The 17,500-nt window shown below is 43.5% G+C and overlaps 1 protein-coding gene across 3 annotated transcripts in view; it reads left to right on the top strand.

The window, feature by feature from the left end:
• The first annotated feature begins 34 nt into the window (after positions 1–34).
• Positions 35–17,500, top strand: part of LOC143283142 (uncharacterized) — a 47,607-nt gene continuing 30,141 nt past the window's right edge. Inside the window, exon 1 of one of the 3 annotated variants that reach the window (XM_076589285.1) lies at positions 35–257. In XM_076589285.1, coding sequence (XP_076445400.1) covers positions 159–257 — 99 coding nt within the window. In that variant the 5' untranslated portion in view covers positions 35–158. Of the gene's footprint in view, positions 258–7,042; positions 7,704–17,500 lie in introns of those variants that run through there. The other 2 variants (XM_076589283.1, XM_076589284.1) reach the window with 2 other exon arrangements.

The following is a 17,500-nucleotide window of genomic DNA, read 5'->3' as shown; positions in this document are numbered from 1 at the left end:
CGGATGCTCAAAAGCAAATAGGTCGTGCTGCGGCTGTTCACAAGCTAGGCGCAGAAGACAAGACGGGAACGGAGCAACAACCCCCCGACTGATTCGACGGTTACGGCTATCCCTTGAGGTTCTTGGATTCATCCGAAATCCTCAGGGACACAACGACCATGGACTTCCTTTATGGACACGATAGAAACTTCGGTGACTTTGAAGATCCAGACTCTACGGGTGAAATGGAGCCGAACATGTTCACAACTTCAAGCATGGTAAGCAGCCGACCCTTCCATATGTTGCATTGCATACCTATTTCATCTACTCAATAGCGTAGGCTTGGTTGACAGCTCAGCAAAACCACTTGTTGAAAACATCTGACAAACGTTATGAACCTGCTGCAGTAGCCGCTGCTTTTTGGTTGATTCTTCTTGTGTTAAATTGTGGGTTTTTGTTGTTGTTTTTTCAAATTCAAAGACGGACCCTATCAGAAAGCAAAATCCGGTTGGGGAACGCCCATATCGCGCACATGTTTACCCAGTCGCGGAAAGCGTGGTTAAGTTTCTTCCCCTTCTCTTGTCGTGCCACTCCCCCTACCTCCCCAGGCCCTTCCCCACCCACCATGTTGTCTGGTTGTATTTTGGAAAATACTGAAAACGTTTAGGAATTACCCGCTTTGTATCTGTTTTGTAGAACGATATATTTTCGGCAAAATATAATTGGGAATTCATGTTAACAGTTTCTGGTCGAGAATAACATGAAACACGATTCATTCATTATCAAAGGTGTATCGTATTCACAGATGGACATTTGTGATTTGTTTCGCCTTTTTCAGCTTTCACAACTTTCAATGTCAAATGAGAAAATGGGTCGCAAAATAGACAGCCATTTCGGAGAGGGAACGAGGAGAGGAAGGGTGGTAACAGGTGGTGATCATGGGGTGTGGGTTATAATTTTGATAGTTCCAGTAACAGAAACAGTGACAGAATATAAATTTTTGAGATTTGTGACCCCCATCACACCCACAAACCAGTCAGCGTTGCCCTTTTCTTTTCTTTTTCAAATGCACTTTGACACTATTGACAGTTAATTGCACATACTAAATTCAGTAGTGTTCCAGCATGCTATAGATTAACTCCTCCTTTTGGGAGCAAAAGTTATTGAGTGCATCAGACTTGGTTCGAGTAACTGAACATTACTTGTGCTATCAAATGATCATTTTGATGAAAAAATTATCATTGCTGGTATTTTCCTGCAGTTACAGTGAGATCTGAATAAAAGTTATTCAGTTAATCATTGATTATGAATTATTGAAATGAATTTTTTCCTGTGGTCAGTGCAAGCGGACGAGTTGTTCTGAAAAGATCCCATCTGTATGTATTGAGAGGCGGTCATTAAAGTTTTTAAAAATATATTTTATATGAGATAATAAATTAAAAAAATCTTTTATTATTCAGTTGACTATTTTTTCATTGGAGTGGAAGTTAGGAAGCAATACTTTGAACATGAAACATTCCTGCATATGCTACAGTAGTTTTCATTAGCGTTATGCACTGTTTAAACTTTAAATGTATGTTTGTGTGTTTTGAGTTGCACTGTATGTGTGGTCACATGCTATAGCATAGGTGTGTCCATGTACATACACACACACACACACACACACACACACACACACACACACACACACACACACAGAGTGACAGAGACCTGTAGAGAAAACACAAGCAAACAGGTGTACACATGACATTTGTTTTATTACTGTACTCATGAAAACCTGTATCCATGTAACTTTAGTAAGTCAGTTTTGCACTCAGTCACTGAGTCACTCAGTGGCAGCGAAAATCTCAAAATCAAGATTTACAAATTTTCTTTGACTGTACTACTGCTAAAGTGAATCACATTGTGTGTGTGTACAATGGACTGGTACTTGTATGCTTGTGTGTGCATGCACAAAAGTCAGGCATGCATGTACGTGTGTGCATGTGTGCGTGTGAGCACGCATGCACGAGTGTGTGTGCACACACACTCACTCAGTGTAGTGAGAGAGCCCAGAGAGAGAAGTAGCCACTGGGAGACTGGAGAAAAAAAAAAGAAGAAATTTGGCTTGAGACATGAAATGTGTGGTGTGGTGTGGAGTGGAAGTTGAGATCAGTTTTGACAGAGTCACTGCACGCAGTGAGTGACTGGTGGTCTGTTCACCAGGCTGCCTTGCTGAGCCAGCAGGTAGGCTGCACACACACACACACACACACACACACACACACAAACCAACAAAAAAAATATGCACACACAACCACCCCCACACACATACACATGCATGCACGCATACACACATGCAGAGCAACAGCTGGTGAGAGAAAAATGGTCGTATACTATAGTTGTTAATGATCTTCATGATTTATCATGGTCCATGACACTCAATCAATGGCTTTGATGGTGGCGACCCGCGCAAGTGAAAAGGGTGTTCCATTGTGTTGATAGAATCCGACTTTTTCAATTTATAGATCTATTTAATTTTAACTGTGTTCATTATCTCCTGTTGGAAATTAAGGAGGATTTGCTGTGACATACACTGTGATAACAGCATTTTGGTATAAAACACATATCCTATTTGTAATAGATAATGTTGAGTTTGTGATATGTAATTCCCTTGCAATTGTTGTCTGTTGTATTGTTGCCCGTGGACATTCCAGTGGATGATATATAAAATGATATTTATTCATTGCCATCCATTTTCTGTATGTTTCATATTTGGATGCCAGAAATTGCAGCTATGTTTTATTTGACCTGCAAAAAGATCTAGTAATGATAACAATAATGATGATTATGGTGGTGATGATGATAATAATAGTAATTATATTATAATAGCTGCTCCTGCTACTACTACTACTGCTGCTGCTGCTGCTACTACTACTACTAAACATTTATAAGCTCCTTTTCATGTTAAATATATATGCTCTGTTGAGCTGTTCAATGTAAAAACGGATTATTCAAATTTTAACTAAAATAAGCATTTAAACACTAACTTGAAAACTAGCAGTAGCATGCATAACCCTGCACAGACTTCCATTGTTCCAACCTAAACTAAAAAAATTAATTTATGCCCATGCACACACAAAAACATTGCACAAAACATTTATTGTACATTATATCATGACACAGACTTGTTCAGTAAATCATGATCTACTGTTGGTCAGTTCCAGCTGTGGACAGGTATTGTTTGTAGTTGGACTGATAAAAATGATATATTTAAGTACTTGTCTGGCTCAGTTTCATGACAGATCTCAAGTTCGCAGATTGAAAAGTCATGTTTTATTTCATCTTATGTGAGTGGCTTGTTTGTGTACACACATTTGTTGCTCTCTCCCTCTGTGTGTGTGTGTGCGTGTGTGTGTGTGTGCGTGTGTGTGTGTGAGAGAGAGAGAGAGAGAGGGGTTATGTCCACAACCTTGAAATATTAGGTTGCTGATATTGTATAGTAGGGAAGTTATGGTATATGTATATGTACTACTTTATGGAAATATTGAAAACATGTAATAATTTTATAACACATTGTTATTATTTTACTGTTATAATGTATTGGGAGTGTGGGAGGGGCATTCAGTTCAAATAGCTCCTGAAGACAGATTTCTGGACCCGAAACATACCATTCCAGACGTGAGCCTCTTCCTTTTGCTCCCTAATCACCTGCACTTGTCCCCGCACCCCACCCCCTTCCCCACCCTTTCCAGTACTACAGTCTGTCTATTCCCACCCCTTTCCTCCTTTTGTCTATTTCACAATCATCAGACAGAACCAAATTGTATCTGACACAAAGTTCTATAGTTGTTAGCAATTCTTCTTATACTTCTAGATACTTATAGTGTTATTAGATTTAACCAGACTGGGAACATAATACAAACTCCTCATTTAGTGTTGATTGCAGTGTACTTAGCTGATTATACTTTTCAAGACTTGATGGACAGTACCAATGTGAGTAGGAAAGATGCTTGAAGTTGAACAAAGTGTACATCGCTTGAATGATTTGCCATACCATCTGAAATTGGCTTCTTTTAGTTTTATGTAAGAATGTTTATATGAACTTACAGACAGCCATTCTAAACGGCATGCTACCATGTGACAGTGTTAAAGATTATGTAGAAAACTTTATCAGATATAGTTCTGAATGATTTAAGGAGTGCTCATGGGTATAATGTCTGTACATTCCAGTGTAGAGAGTTGTGTGGGTCTCTTCAAAGATTGAGTTGCTTTTCTAACAACAAAATTATATATTTCACTAGTTTAACACTCACACACACACACCCACACACACACACACACACACACACAGAGTCACACACACACACATACAGTCACACAAAGCCGCATTGGCTGATTGACTTGAGGCAGCAGTGTAATGGGTTAAATGTCTGCATTTATAAGGACTAAAACATTCAAGCGTGAAGCTGACCTGCTTATTTCCTGCAGGTGAGGTTGGCTGCAGTATTGGAGTGTGTATAAATAGATTCTCATTTGAATTGAGAGCATGGCTTTAGCTCAGCTAACAAAGTAACATACATCATGAAATCTGACTTGTTAACTTTGTATCACATGTTGTACTTGCAGGGAATTGCTTCTGCAGTGCAGTGGTACTGGTTGCTTGTCCTCAAGTCGCATGTCCCAGTCATAGTCAAAGTATACTAGTTTTAGTAATAATGATGTTTCATTCTTAACATCATTACTAACATTGGCATGATTCAACAAAACTGGATTTTTTAAGTTTTACTTTAACATTTGTATTACAGTACCAAATAGCTTATGATGATATGTGGGTGGTGTTGTTTTTTTCATCAAATTTTATTATGTTATTTGCTTTGTGAGCATTGGAAGGCACTATATAAATTTCCATTATTCTCATTATCACCATTATTATTATTATTGTTGTTGTTGTTGCTATTCTCAGCGAATATTTTGCAAGTGGTAGGCTAGGCTATTAAACTAAATATGCACACAACATGAAATAAACTTACGGGAGTGTTTATTTTGAAAATTGGTTCTGTTGAAAAGTGCAGTGCAATGCAATTGAAATACAAAAATATGTAAACTTCTATAGATGTAGAGCTGAATTTGATGCTCTGTTGGTTGACACCTATAATGTCAAGTTGTTTGGGGCTTGGGTCTCGGTTCAGTGAAGGTTGCGTTGTTTGAGGGGTTAGTCCTGTACTACAAGTATTAAGGCTGTCAGTATTAATCCATAAACTGTGTCAGTCTTTTTAAATCCCACACGTGCTGCACTGGATACCAGCCCTGAGTTTGGACCCCTCAGAATGATCTTTGTAGCGAGCACAGAACAGTACAAAAATAATCAGTTGGTTTATCAGTGCTTACGATATCAGTAGGATAGGATAAAGGCAAATATGTTACGGTGTTCAGTTAGAAATCTGTCATAGTTCATCATGTTGTGATCTATTTGTTAATATTTTTAGGTTGTGTGACGGTCTGTGTCGACTGTATCAGTTAAATATAGCGGTGACATAGTATCCAAAGAGGGGTTATCATGATACATAACTTTGAGAGGACATACAGATAACCAAACAAAATTACTATATCGGTCATGTTTTCTGTATACTGAGGTGTTCAGAAGTACTTCATGTATGTGAGTACTTGCATACAGACATTTATACCTGCCTGTCAAACATCAGATACATAGTATCCCATCCAAGTCAGTGACATGCATCACACACACGCAGAGATTAAGATTAGTATGCATGCTCACGCATGTGTGTGATGAATGTATACATGTTTTCAAACAGGAGAGATGTCTGAAACCCCTTCATGTATATACACATGCAGAAGATCAGATACGCATGTTAAAGATCCTGTAATCCATGTCAGCATTCGGTGGGTTATGGAAAATGTTACATGTCTGTATGAGTGTGTATGTGTGCGTGTCTGAAATCTGATTGAATGACACAGGAAACGAATGATGAGCACCCAGTGGCAGCCGTCAGTTGGCTCTACCCAGGTAGGCAGCCTGTTGTGAAATTGACCACACGTTTGTGAAGCGCTTTAGAGCTTGGCATCCAGCTGAGGATATGCGCTATATAAGTATCCATATCAATCAATCAAACAAACAAAAAAAGTGTACAAGTCTGATAAACTGTTGTATGGCACCTGTTCATGTACAAGAAAAAAAAGTTAACAATTGAGCATTTCTTCATTGATTTATAAAGGGTCTGTATTGATGTTTCATTGATCAGTGATTCTTATGATTGTGTCAGTCACATTTCATGGAAATTGGGTGAACAGTGTATCTGATCTGTATTAGTGTGTGGGGTTGATATTTCACGGCATTGAATTGGTCAGTGCACCTAACAGTATACTGTGTCGGTGGTTTCATGGGGAATAATACTGATAAGTCGATAAAAAGCTCTTAATTTACCGTGTCAGTGACATTTCATGAAAATAGAACACATGGACTGATCAGGCATCAGTGACGTGTTTTCGGGCTCAGAGGGAAGTAACCTTTCAAACCGATCAACAACCGACCAGGACTGATGGGCTGTCAGGTCCGGATATCATCAGCCAGTAATGATAACCTGGAATGTTGAGGCATCAACAAACACTCCACTCGACTTCGAACACAAGAAGGGCAAAGGGGAGACAGAGAGAGAGAGAGAGAGAGAGAGAGAGAGAGAGATTATTATGAGTGCTCCGAGATGAAATCACTTAGTTGGTAAACACAGCCCGACCTGGATGGGTCAGGACTCGGGCAAAACAGGCTTGCATCATTCGAGAGAGTAGGTGAACAGTTCAGAAACCAGATAAGCTCCTCCTCCATCTTTCCCTACTTCCTCCCTCCTTCCCTCCTCCGCCTCCAGCCCCCACCATCACCCCCTTTTTCGTCTCGTGCCTCCGGGTCACAGCTGTGGCAGGGAGAGCAGCGACAGTTGGGCCGCAGTCCACTGTGGTGTAGAGATAAGTGGAGCAGCGCCAGCCAGCCAGCCTTCCTCCTCTCCTCTCCTCTCCTCTCCTCTCCGCCCACCAACCAACGGCCGTGCAGCACTGCTTGTGGTGGGGGTTGAAGCAGCTTGGGAAGAAAAGCTTCTACAAGATCTGCCAGCTCAAGACTTTGTGACGTGGTGGAGATATTATACCTGCAGCGTCTTGTGGGGGACTCCGATCAGTTCTTAGATCAAAATACGGTTGTTGTTTTTTTTGTTGTTGTTGTTTTAATTGAAAAGAAAATGAGCGTGTAAGATGGTAGATGGATTTCTTTATCAGCCAAACTAAAGAGATTTTTTAAAGATATTGTTAGACCAGGCCAACTGATGAAGTCATATTTTATCTTGGAACGGTTACGTCATAGACTATCCAGTTACACAGACTTGGGCTACTACTACTACACACATTTTTATCAGTAACAGAAATTGAAGGGGAAAAAAAACACCACAAAAAAAAGAAGAAGAAAAAGCATAATGTCGGCGTCATCGACGCAACAGGACTGGAGGTACATAGAGTTGGACGATGATGAGTTTGATCTTCTGGGATCTTTCCATCAGTTTTCAGACGCTATGTTTGAATCACCTCCCCCACCACCTGCTGCCGATCAGGGCAAGGGGACCACTTGTTTTCCAGAGGCCTCGCAGAGTGCCTCTGGAGTCAGCATGGATTGTTTCGACGGCGACAGCGCTTACAGGGACTTGTTGGAAAGTAGCATTATCAGGAGTCAAAGCCATGAGGTAAAATTTTCGTTTTACATCTCGTCTCAGTTTTCGCCGTCTACTTGAGCATTTATAAACGAAACAGTTTCCGTTGTTGTTATGTCTTGATATTGAATGTTAAATGAGAGGTTCAAGAACTGTCATGAATCAAAGTGTGATTGTATTTACAAGAGTTTTTCTTCTTTTTTTCTTTCTCTCTCTCTTTTTTTTTTCCAGTTTGTGAGTCACCACTTTAAGGAGGAAGAGAACTTTCACGCTGTGTGTGTTTCACCTAAGCTAAAATTAAGGTCTGCCATTTTTCAGCTGTAAAACTTAAGTATGTAAAATCAATTTCAGTTTGTTATTTGGCATGGCTGAGTAGAATGTGTCCCAAATCACATGCATGATATATACAAACTGTATGTCTGTGGTGGTTTCTTTTATTTTGACACAAACGCTTTGTGAATAGGTATTGCATTACCTGAATTTGATGTGCAGTGAGATAACTGTTGAGTGTCTTTTTGTGTGGTTTGGTTTCTTCATTCTTCATTACAAATTTCAACAAATCTTTTCTTTCCTATCATTGTGATTCATTATAAATCTGCTGGTATATACATGTTCTGGTCAACATTATGCTGATCTGTACAGTTATGTTATTTGGTGTGCTCTGAAAGCCAACGCCTGTGTGGTATTGTTTGTGTCTTCCACTTACATTATCAATGCAGATACTGTTTTAAATTTCCAAATTCAGTTTCAACATAAAGGAAAGAAAACAGAACACATTAGTGAACTTGAAAGGAAGACGTTGGTATCAGAGATAACAATGTTGTGTAGTTTGGCAGCACAGATTAATTTCACCAACTTCACACTTCACCACACCCAGCATTTTCGGCTCAGCCATTGCCAGCTGAAATCCTTTTCAGTTTCACTATCTGGATCTCTCTCCCCTCCTCGCCCTTTCCCTTTCATTCAGCCAGACACTCGTACATCAAGATAAACTCTTGCCAAATCCTGTCTGAAAAGTCCAGTCCCAGAGTTTCATTAATATGATGCACCGCAGAAACCTCTCCCCCTACAGGGGCAAGTTTTCAATAGACAGCCTCAAGACAGCCTGACAGCAGAGACATTTTCAGGCTGTCATGACTTGAGCCCTGCCTGCATGTATTATTAACCTCTGGGAAGATGAATGTACCGTTAAATTAAAACTAATTACCGCACAAGGGGGAAAAAAACCAGGAGGACAGGTTGGATCGTGTTCTTTATTACTCCTAGCTGAGAAGACAAGAGAGAATTGAAAAATGACCACCATGGTTATGAATGTCCTGGGGAGGGAGGGGAGGGAGGGAGAGACCTGTGTTATTGATTTTGCTGCTGTTTAGTGTCCCACCGTACAGGAAGGGGAGGGGGAGGACGGCTATTTTATTTGTTACTGAAGGTAGGCAGTGGTGGGGACCTGCTTGCGGGGTATGTGGTATCTGTGATCTGTTTAATCCAGCAGATTTATAACCGAGGGGTTTTATGGGTGGGAGGGCAACAGTCTTTGTCTGCCCCCCCCCCTCCCCCCCCCCCCTCACCCCCTTCTGTCGTCATGCTACCGGGCCAGGCTTGGACTCTCAGCTGTCACCTGCTGACTGGAGTAAATAAAGGGTCGGTAGTTATTTGACCAGGCACATTTTGTACACAAACCATAACAGATGGGAGTAAGAAGCTTGTGGGGTGCGGTGTTCCACCATGCAGTGCCCCCCTAAAGAGAGGAGAGATGGAGAATCGTAGTGGATAGGTTCTTTAGTGCTTCTACAACCCTGTCGGGTAAAATGGGAGCTGTTCGTCATTTGACTGGTAGACTGGCAGAGCGATCTAGTTTAGTACTCCTTGGCGAACATGATTTATTTCATCATACTTGCCTCCGTCCCTCGATCTCCCTCGTTTAGATGTCAGCACAGTATATGCACATCTGCAAGCATGTATGTATGCATGTTTCCGAAAGCACCGTGTGCTTGTGTGTGTGTGTGTGTGTGTGTTTACTTTAATTAAGAGAAGGGGGCGGGGGGGGGGGGGGGGGGGGGGGGGGGGGGGGGGGGGGGAGGGGGGGGGGGGGCATGGAGAGAGAATTGCTCCCCAAACCTGCTAAAAGAGCACGGTTTGTTCGTTCACTTAAATCGTTCTACAGACGTAATAACAGTATCAGTAATGATTATCGACATGTATCTAAATTATACGAGTGGATTGCGCTTTAATGATGATTGGCAGGCAAGACATACACAGTGCGGTACATCCGACCTGCACTGTGCCTGTCTATTATTAGAACACTTGTGGACCTGCTCTGCCCTGCATTGGCCGTCTCTCTCTCTCTCTCTCTCTCTCTCTCTTATACACATTCTCTCTCTCTCTCTCTCTGTATATACATATATATATATATATATATATGTATAATACGTGATCGGCTTTACTTTGCCGACTGACGTCGCAGCACATGCATGTATTACGGGAAAGCTGTGTGACATAACAACAACAACAAAAAAAGCAAGAAAAAGCTCGTCAGAGGTAAGAGGAAAAAGGATGGGGGAGTAGTGGTTGTTATTGATGGATGTGTGTGGATGGGGGGCGGGGATGGGAGGGGGGGGGGGTAGGGGGCTGGAGGGGAGAGAAGGGGAGAGGTGGTATATAAGCTGACAGTGAGAAGGGACACTCCAAACAATCTGGGATCGGCCGGCATATCTGTCTGATTCTCTGGGCCCGTTTCCAGCCACATGTACCGAGGGGGGTTCGTTGCGAATGGAGGCTGGCTGTACTTTGGGGAGGTCGGTTGTTCCGAGGGGACTCCTGGCGCGGTGACTGCATGGATTAATAATGAGGATGGATGATTGGCGTCATGAACGCGTGCATGGTCTGGGGGCTCCTTGCACTGAGAGGGGTTCGGTTTTTTCTCTCTGCCTCGGGGAGAGGGGAGGCCGGGGGGTGGGGGTGGGGTGGGGGGATGGTGTGTGTGTGGGGGGGGGGGGAGGTAGCCGTGAGTGGTCGGATGAGGAGGGGGGGAGGGGATGGGGAGAGAGAGAGCTAGCGAGCGGCCACAGGCTTGCATACAAATGGAGTGGAAAGAGGGAGTTGGTAATCCAACTGTATATTTACAAGATACGTAGAATGATATCTCTGTGTGTTTTATTTTTATTTTATTATTTGTGTGTGTGTGTGTGTGTGTGTGTGTGAGAGAGAGAGAGAGAGAGAGAGATCATGCATGCCTCATGGATCTATTTCCTTATTTTGCCAGCAGTTTCATCGAACACGAACGGTTTGGCGACCAGCCGGCTTGTAATTACCTGCCCATATCATCATCAGTGGTTTTATTTACACTACCAATCCAATCACCACCACCCCCTTCCACACACACACACACACACACACACACCACACACACACACATATACGAACGTAAGTCGTCCATCACTGCTCAGCCCAGCAGTGCACTTTTGACGAAATTCATCACAGGTGTTGCACAGAGGGAGAGAGTGAGTTAGTAAGAGCTACAGTTGGTTGCTTTTGTGCACAGTTCTTCCATCAATAAGTATGTAGTTGTACACATTTTACTAAAGTGTGTTTTTATAGTGCATTAAACATACGCTTTGTTGTGTGTGCGTGTAATCGATATGAATCAGTAATCTTTTGCTGTTCATTGAGAGAGAGAGAGAGAGAGAGAGATCGGGATGCGTATACAGGCGCGTTTAAAACCATGATTTGCATGCGTTGTGTTGCTGAAGGGGATATATACATTAATCATAGTCAGACGTGCGGGTAATATCAGGGGTTGTGAAATGCAGTTTTAAAATAACTTGCCCTCACTGTCTGTCTGTCTGTCTGTCTCACTCTCTCTCTCAAGGCATATCGACTCCGCATTTCACACACCATGCAAATGAATGCACACATGTCACCACCACCTCCACCACTTTACTAGTAGAACAAACTCCGGTACCCAACCCTCGGAACTGGGCCCTGTGAAATAATCGGAAAAGAGCAAATCAAAGGATGGATCCCTGGATACAAAGCTTGTACGGACAAGTAGGAGATGTTAGCATGCGGCCAGCGCGTGCGACAATAACCGTGCAGTGAAGTCAGCCACACTTAAGAGGGGGGAAAAGAGGAGAGGAAATGATTCACACGTGTGTGTAGGAAGCACTGCTAGAAGCACTGACACGGAAAGTTCGGAGGAAACCAGTCTCCCAACGTCAGCGTTTGCTGTACAGAATGGTGTCGACGCGAAAAGTGCAAGAAAAAAGGGGCATTATATACATGGAGGAAAGGGGGAGTGGGGTGGGGTGGGGCTGAAAGGAAATTCTCGCATTCTTTTCGTGTTGTGGTGGAAGTATGAGGTTTCATGCAGGGGGTCCCTTGTGGGAACTGGCTTTCGTGGCTATTTTTGTCAAGTCTGGCTAGGAATAGAGGGTGGGGTGGGGAGGGTGGGGAAGTTTGCCCTGCATTATTTTGAAGTTTTTGTTTTCATCGGGAGCCGTAGGGTTGGGGGGGGGGTGGGGGGGGGGGGGTGTTTGGGTATGGTGTGTAACTATGTAGTATTTAGACGTCAAGTGTGTATTTATTTATTTATTTATCTATAACGTTTACAGTATTATAGTGGTTTTGTTTTTGTTTTGGGTTTTGTATGGGTGCGGTGCGCAGTTGTGCGGTTGCACTGATGTTGGATTCTGTTGTGAATTATCTTACTTGTTTGTTCGAATCTCAGTAAAAATGCATTTATTTTCTCTCTCTCTTCTTGCGCTTCGCTTCTTATCTCAAATGTTACATTCGTTTCCCGAAGACACTTGTTTCTGTATTCAGTAACGCTGGACGAACACGGCGAACGAACACAGACGCAGACATCGTCTTACACACGTACGCTGCAACTTATGAACCAATTAAGTCCTGTCAGGAAACCGTCACGGAAGGGGTAAAAAAACAACAACATAAAACAAACAAAACGTCTCTCACCGGTTGTCCCCACACCCTCCGTTCCCTCATACACCCTTCCGCCCCCCCCCCCCTCCCCCACCACCGTCACCCCCTCTCTACCAAACATTGCATCTTTCGCGTGACTGCCCCCCTATACTGCCCCTGCGTGACTGCCCCCTGCAACTACTACATATACTACACAGCGAAACCGCCCGTACACACGTACTCCCTCCCCATCCTTACCTACTACCCCCTACCATCTCCTTTCTCTCTTTCTATCCCCCCCCGCCCCACCCTCTTCCCTCCTGCTCCCCCTCCAAACGTTCTACCACTACACCACGCCTCGTGCACGCCGCTACCCACCGCCCTCCCCCCTGCCCGTTCTGTCTCTTCCACCAGCTCGACCCTGTCTTGTTTTTCTGTGTCACCTCGCACCGCCAACCGTTTTGTATCATGTTCGTGACACACAGGAGGAGCGTTTTATTTTGCTTCCTCGGCTTCTTGTCTAAACTTTGACGAAGAGGGAGGTCATTGACTCTTAGCCAGCCAGCCATACAGCCAGCCACAAGCACCGATGTTGGGGTCTGTTTACATCAGTGATCCTGATGCCGTACCGTGTTGTGCAGGCAGCCGGAAAACTTGCTTCAATTTTTTTTTTATTTAAAATACTGAATCGGAATTGATTTAATGAAGGAAGTGGAATAAGCAGACCCGTCACATGCTTTTGATTCTTATTTATTTATTTATTTATTTATTTTTATACATCCTGCCCTCAGGGCTAAAGAGAGAGAAAAAAACAACAAGAAACAAGAGACGAATGCAATTACTGAAACATACGGGACACACACGCGTGCATGCACGCGCGCGTGCGCGCGCACACACACACACACAGAAAAGAAAAATAACAACATAGCAGTTACTCAGTTTCTAAAACAGACAGACATAGCACACATAATTATACATGCATGAGCACAAATACATTTACATAATTATATAGCACAGCCATCCCAAAATGTTGAGAGGGAGTGACTCGGGGTGACTCCAGTTCATGGCAGTGTCTGTCTGGAGACTAGTTTCAGTTTCTAAGGGTTTTCCTGAGAGCGTGCAGCTGTCGTGTTACTGGGCTGGGTCAGGACGGTCTGTAGAGTTCTGCCACTGCCGCTGCTGACTGCTGCTCTGTGTGTGTGTGTGTGTGTGTGTGTGGCATGCGTGCGAGTGCGTAAGTGTATTGCGGTTAGATTTATTTATTTAAAACTTTGATGGGAGGAAACAGACGGGGATGGGAGGGGGTTGGGGGGGGATGGGGGTTGGGGGGGGGGGGAGAAAGAGTGAAAGTTTTTGGAGGGGTCACAGGTAGGGAGGCCCGGAGGAGGAGAGAGAGAGGGGGGGGGGGGGGGTTAGCAGACGGCACAGACCTGTGAAATTAGTTGAGTCAGTCTGTCTGGTGGCTGCTCTGCTGTGTTCTGCCCCATTTGTTGTGCTTGGAGATAAACACTCCCACCCCTCCCTCTGTGTGTGTGTGTGTGTGTGTGTGTGTCTGGCACCAGTGTTTGTTTGATATACGTGCTCTGCTAGCACTGATACGTTTTGTAGACAGGCCAATGGTACCTAGCTGTCTGGCGTGCCTCTCGCTTGGTCTCGTTGTTGTCTTTTTCTTTCTTTCTTTCTTCCTTAGTTCTCCTCCCCCCCCTCTCTCTCTTCCTTCCTCCATTCCTTCTTTCTTTCTCCCCTTTTCTTCACTCCCGCATGTTAAAACATTTACAGAGTTCTGATAAACGGATTTCTTTACTTCTGTAGAAAAGAAAAAAGAAAAAAAACAAAACAAAAAAACAAAAGCAACTACTCCTGTGAGCGTCCCAGTGAATGTGCCGTGAATATTAGAATTCAGTCCCAAGATCAAGACCACCAACATAAAAACAGAAGAGGAAGAGAGTCAGGGTTGTCTCAGTTGTGCGTGTGTATTTATGCGCGCGCGCGTGTGTGAAAGAGAGAGAGAGAGAGAGAGAGAGAGAGAGCACATGCGTGCGTGAGATTGCGCAACGTGTCACACAGTCGTACCCATCCATTAGCGCAGTAAGTTGTACATTTTTTTTTCTAACTATTATAATGCCAATCACCTGTGCTCTGCTGCTCTCAGACGCAACACAAGTGCCAGACAGATAGACAGACAGACAGACAGACACCTACATGGGCAGGCAAGGGACAAAGAGATTCAAATCTGGCCCTAGCAACTGGCTGGAACCACTGAGACGGGATGAACCACCAGCCAACCACCGCCTTTCTCCCTCAGTCTCGGGAGCTCTACAGCGAGTGTAGAGCTCTGCACTACCAGTACAGTGAAATTTCAGACGCCAGAACACCCCCCGCCCCCCTCTCTCCCCCTCTCCCTGTGCCTCTTCTGTTCCCTCATACCCCCCCCCCCCTCAACCCCCCGCCCCCCAGCCTTTCTTTCCCATGCATCGGTGTCAGCGTCTTTTCTCCATCCCGGACTTCCAACTGTTCTGCAGAAACTTTACTTCCAGAATGTTGGAGAATGCTGTAGCGTGGGAACTGAAATTGGATAGGCGTCTGTGATTTTTTTTTTTTTTTTTTTTTTTTTTTTTTGGTGTGTGTTGTTGTCTTTTTTGTCGTTTATTTGGTGGGTTGTTTTTTTTTTTTAACCTTTTTTTTCTCTCTCCCTTTTTCAGATGAGTTTTGTCTCATACAGAGGCTGTGTTCGGAGGGGGCGGGAGTGGGGGTGGGGGGGGGGGGATTGTGGGGTGGAGGGGTTATGAGTGTGGGACGGTGGTGTGAGTGGGTGTTGCAAGTCTGTTTATCGGGGATTCAAGTCAGCTGTGACTCTGTGTGTGTGTGTGTGTGTGTGTGTGTGTGTGTGTGTGTGTGTGTGTGTGTGTTTCTCTCTCTTTCTCCGTGTGTGTGTGTGTGCTTCTGAGTTGAAATTGGAGCTGCCCCAGAAACTTCTGGAAACCAGTTGCAACTCTGGTTTTTTTTGTTTTTTTGTTTTTTTTGTTTTTTTAATTTTTCGGTCTGCTCTTTTTTTTCTCTCTGTCCTGATTGCTGGGAGAGAAACGAGGTTAACACTAGCATGCCATATGGTGCACTTTTTAAGTTAAAACACAAGTTGCAAACCAGAATATTTTTGCACCGAAAACTAAGGGAGGGGGTGTGCGTTTGGAGTAAGTGGTTTGTGGAATTAATGTCAGCTGCAGGTGGATAGCAGCATGGCTTAGTAGCGTATTATTGAATATTACTCTATTGAGTTATCTACCAGAATGGAACTTGGGACAAGATTATACAGTTATGTTCGTGTCTGACTTGTGTGTACTTGAAAACCAGTAGTAAGGCAGTGATACTCACTGATAGTTTGTGTGTGTGTGTGTGTGTGTGTGTGTGTGTGTGTGTGTGTGTGTGTGTGTGCGTTTGTGTGTATACCAGTGTGTGTGTGTGTGTGTGTGTGTGCACTTTTCCTGTCTGACCGTGTGTGCGTGAGAAACCAACCTGGACACAGAAGAGAAGACATAGATAAGACATCACCACCCACTTCCTCTGTTCAGATAAGCGGATAAGGACGAAGGCCAGTCAGTCGATCCTCAATAAATGTACAGCAGCGTTGTAGATACTATCAGTTGCATTTGTGACCCTGTTTTTTTAAATTTTACACTGTTTAAATTTGATGCACACAATGCTGTTCTGTTATTACTAATAATCGTTATGAATTACCCGTTATTACGCAAATGATATAACTATTATTACAGTTATAATCAGAAGCGAATCTATGCAGTTCACAGAGTGACAAACTCACACGGTTTCCCCTTTCTCATTGTTATTCTTATTCATATTCTCTTTCTAATGATCAGTAGTAGATCTTTTATCAGGAATAAAAGGGGTCTCATGAAATAGAATGCAAGATGAAAGCAAGGCGTTAGATGGGAACAATGAAATAAATAAAGCAGCCAGCAGCTGTGTTTCTGTGTGCTTTTGGGGCATGGCTGCCTGATCGGCACATCTTCTGAATCACACACACACACACACACACACACACACACACACACAGAGATGAGTGCAAATGTTACCCTAGGGTTGAAATCCAAACAAAAACTGGGGTGTGCAAACTTCAGAGGGGTGATGGGGCTCAGAGATAAAGTTACAGCATCCTTGATTTTGAAGTTTGGATTTGGAAGAGGGGTGGTTTTAATGTTTGGCTTTCCTAGATTCTGAGTCAGGGCGGTCTTGAACTTGGGGGTGGGGGGGGGAGGTGTCATGGGATGAAGGTGGGCTCAGTTTTGAAGTTTGGCCTGCCTCACTGTTGGGGGTGAGAATGGTGTGGGTACATGTAGAAGCCAGAGGAGAGGGTCAGGAATGATACATGTATGGAAATTATACAGTTGACACAGAATCGGCAGGTAATGTGTTTGCTTCAAGTTCTAGAAATTATACAGTTGACACTGACACAGAATCAACAGGTAATGTGTTTGCTTCAAGTTCTAGAAATTATACAGTTGAAGAGATCAGGCACTGACACAGAATCAACAGGAAATGTGTTTGCTTCAAGTTCTAGAAAATTTTTTAATTATACAGTTGAAGAGAGCAGACACTGACACAGAATCAGCAGGTAATGTGTTTGCTTCAAGTTGTAGAAATTATACAGTTGAAGAGAGCAGGTAATGTGTTTGCTTCAAGTTCTAGAAATTATACAGTTGAAGAGAGCAGGTAATGTGTTTGCTTCAAGTTCTAGAAATTATACAGTTGAAGAGAGCAGACACTGACACAGAATCAGCAAGCAATGTGTTTGCTTCAAGTTCTTGGCTGCAGACTTTATGGCCATGGGACCTCATGTGATGATCTGGCTGTGGTGTGATCACAAGAAAAAGGGGAAGGGTTAGGGTATCCAGTAGTGT

The sequence above is a fragment of the Babylonia areolata genome, chromosome 6, assembly GCF_041734735.1.
Source record: "Babylonia areolata isolate BAREFJ2019XMU chromosome 6, ASM4173473v1, whole genome shotgun sequence".
Taxonomy (NCBI): Eukaryota; Metazoa; Mollusca; class Gastropoda; order Neogastropoda; family Buccinidae; genus Babylonia; species Babylonia areolata.
This window is presented reverse-complemented; position numbering and strand designations above follow the sequence as displayed.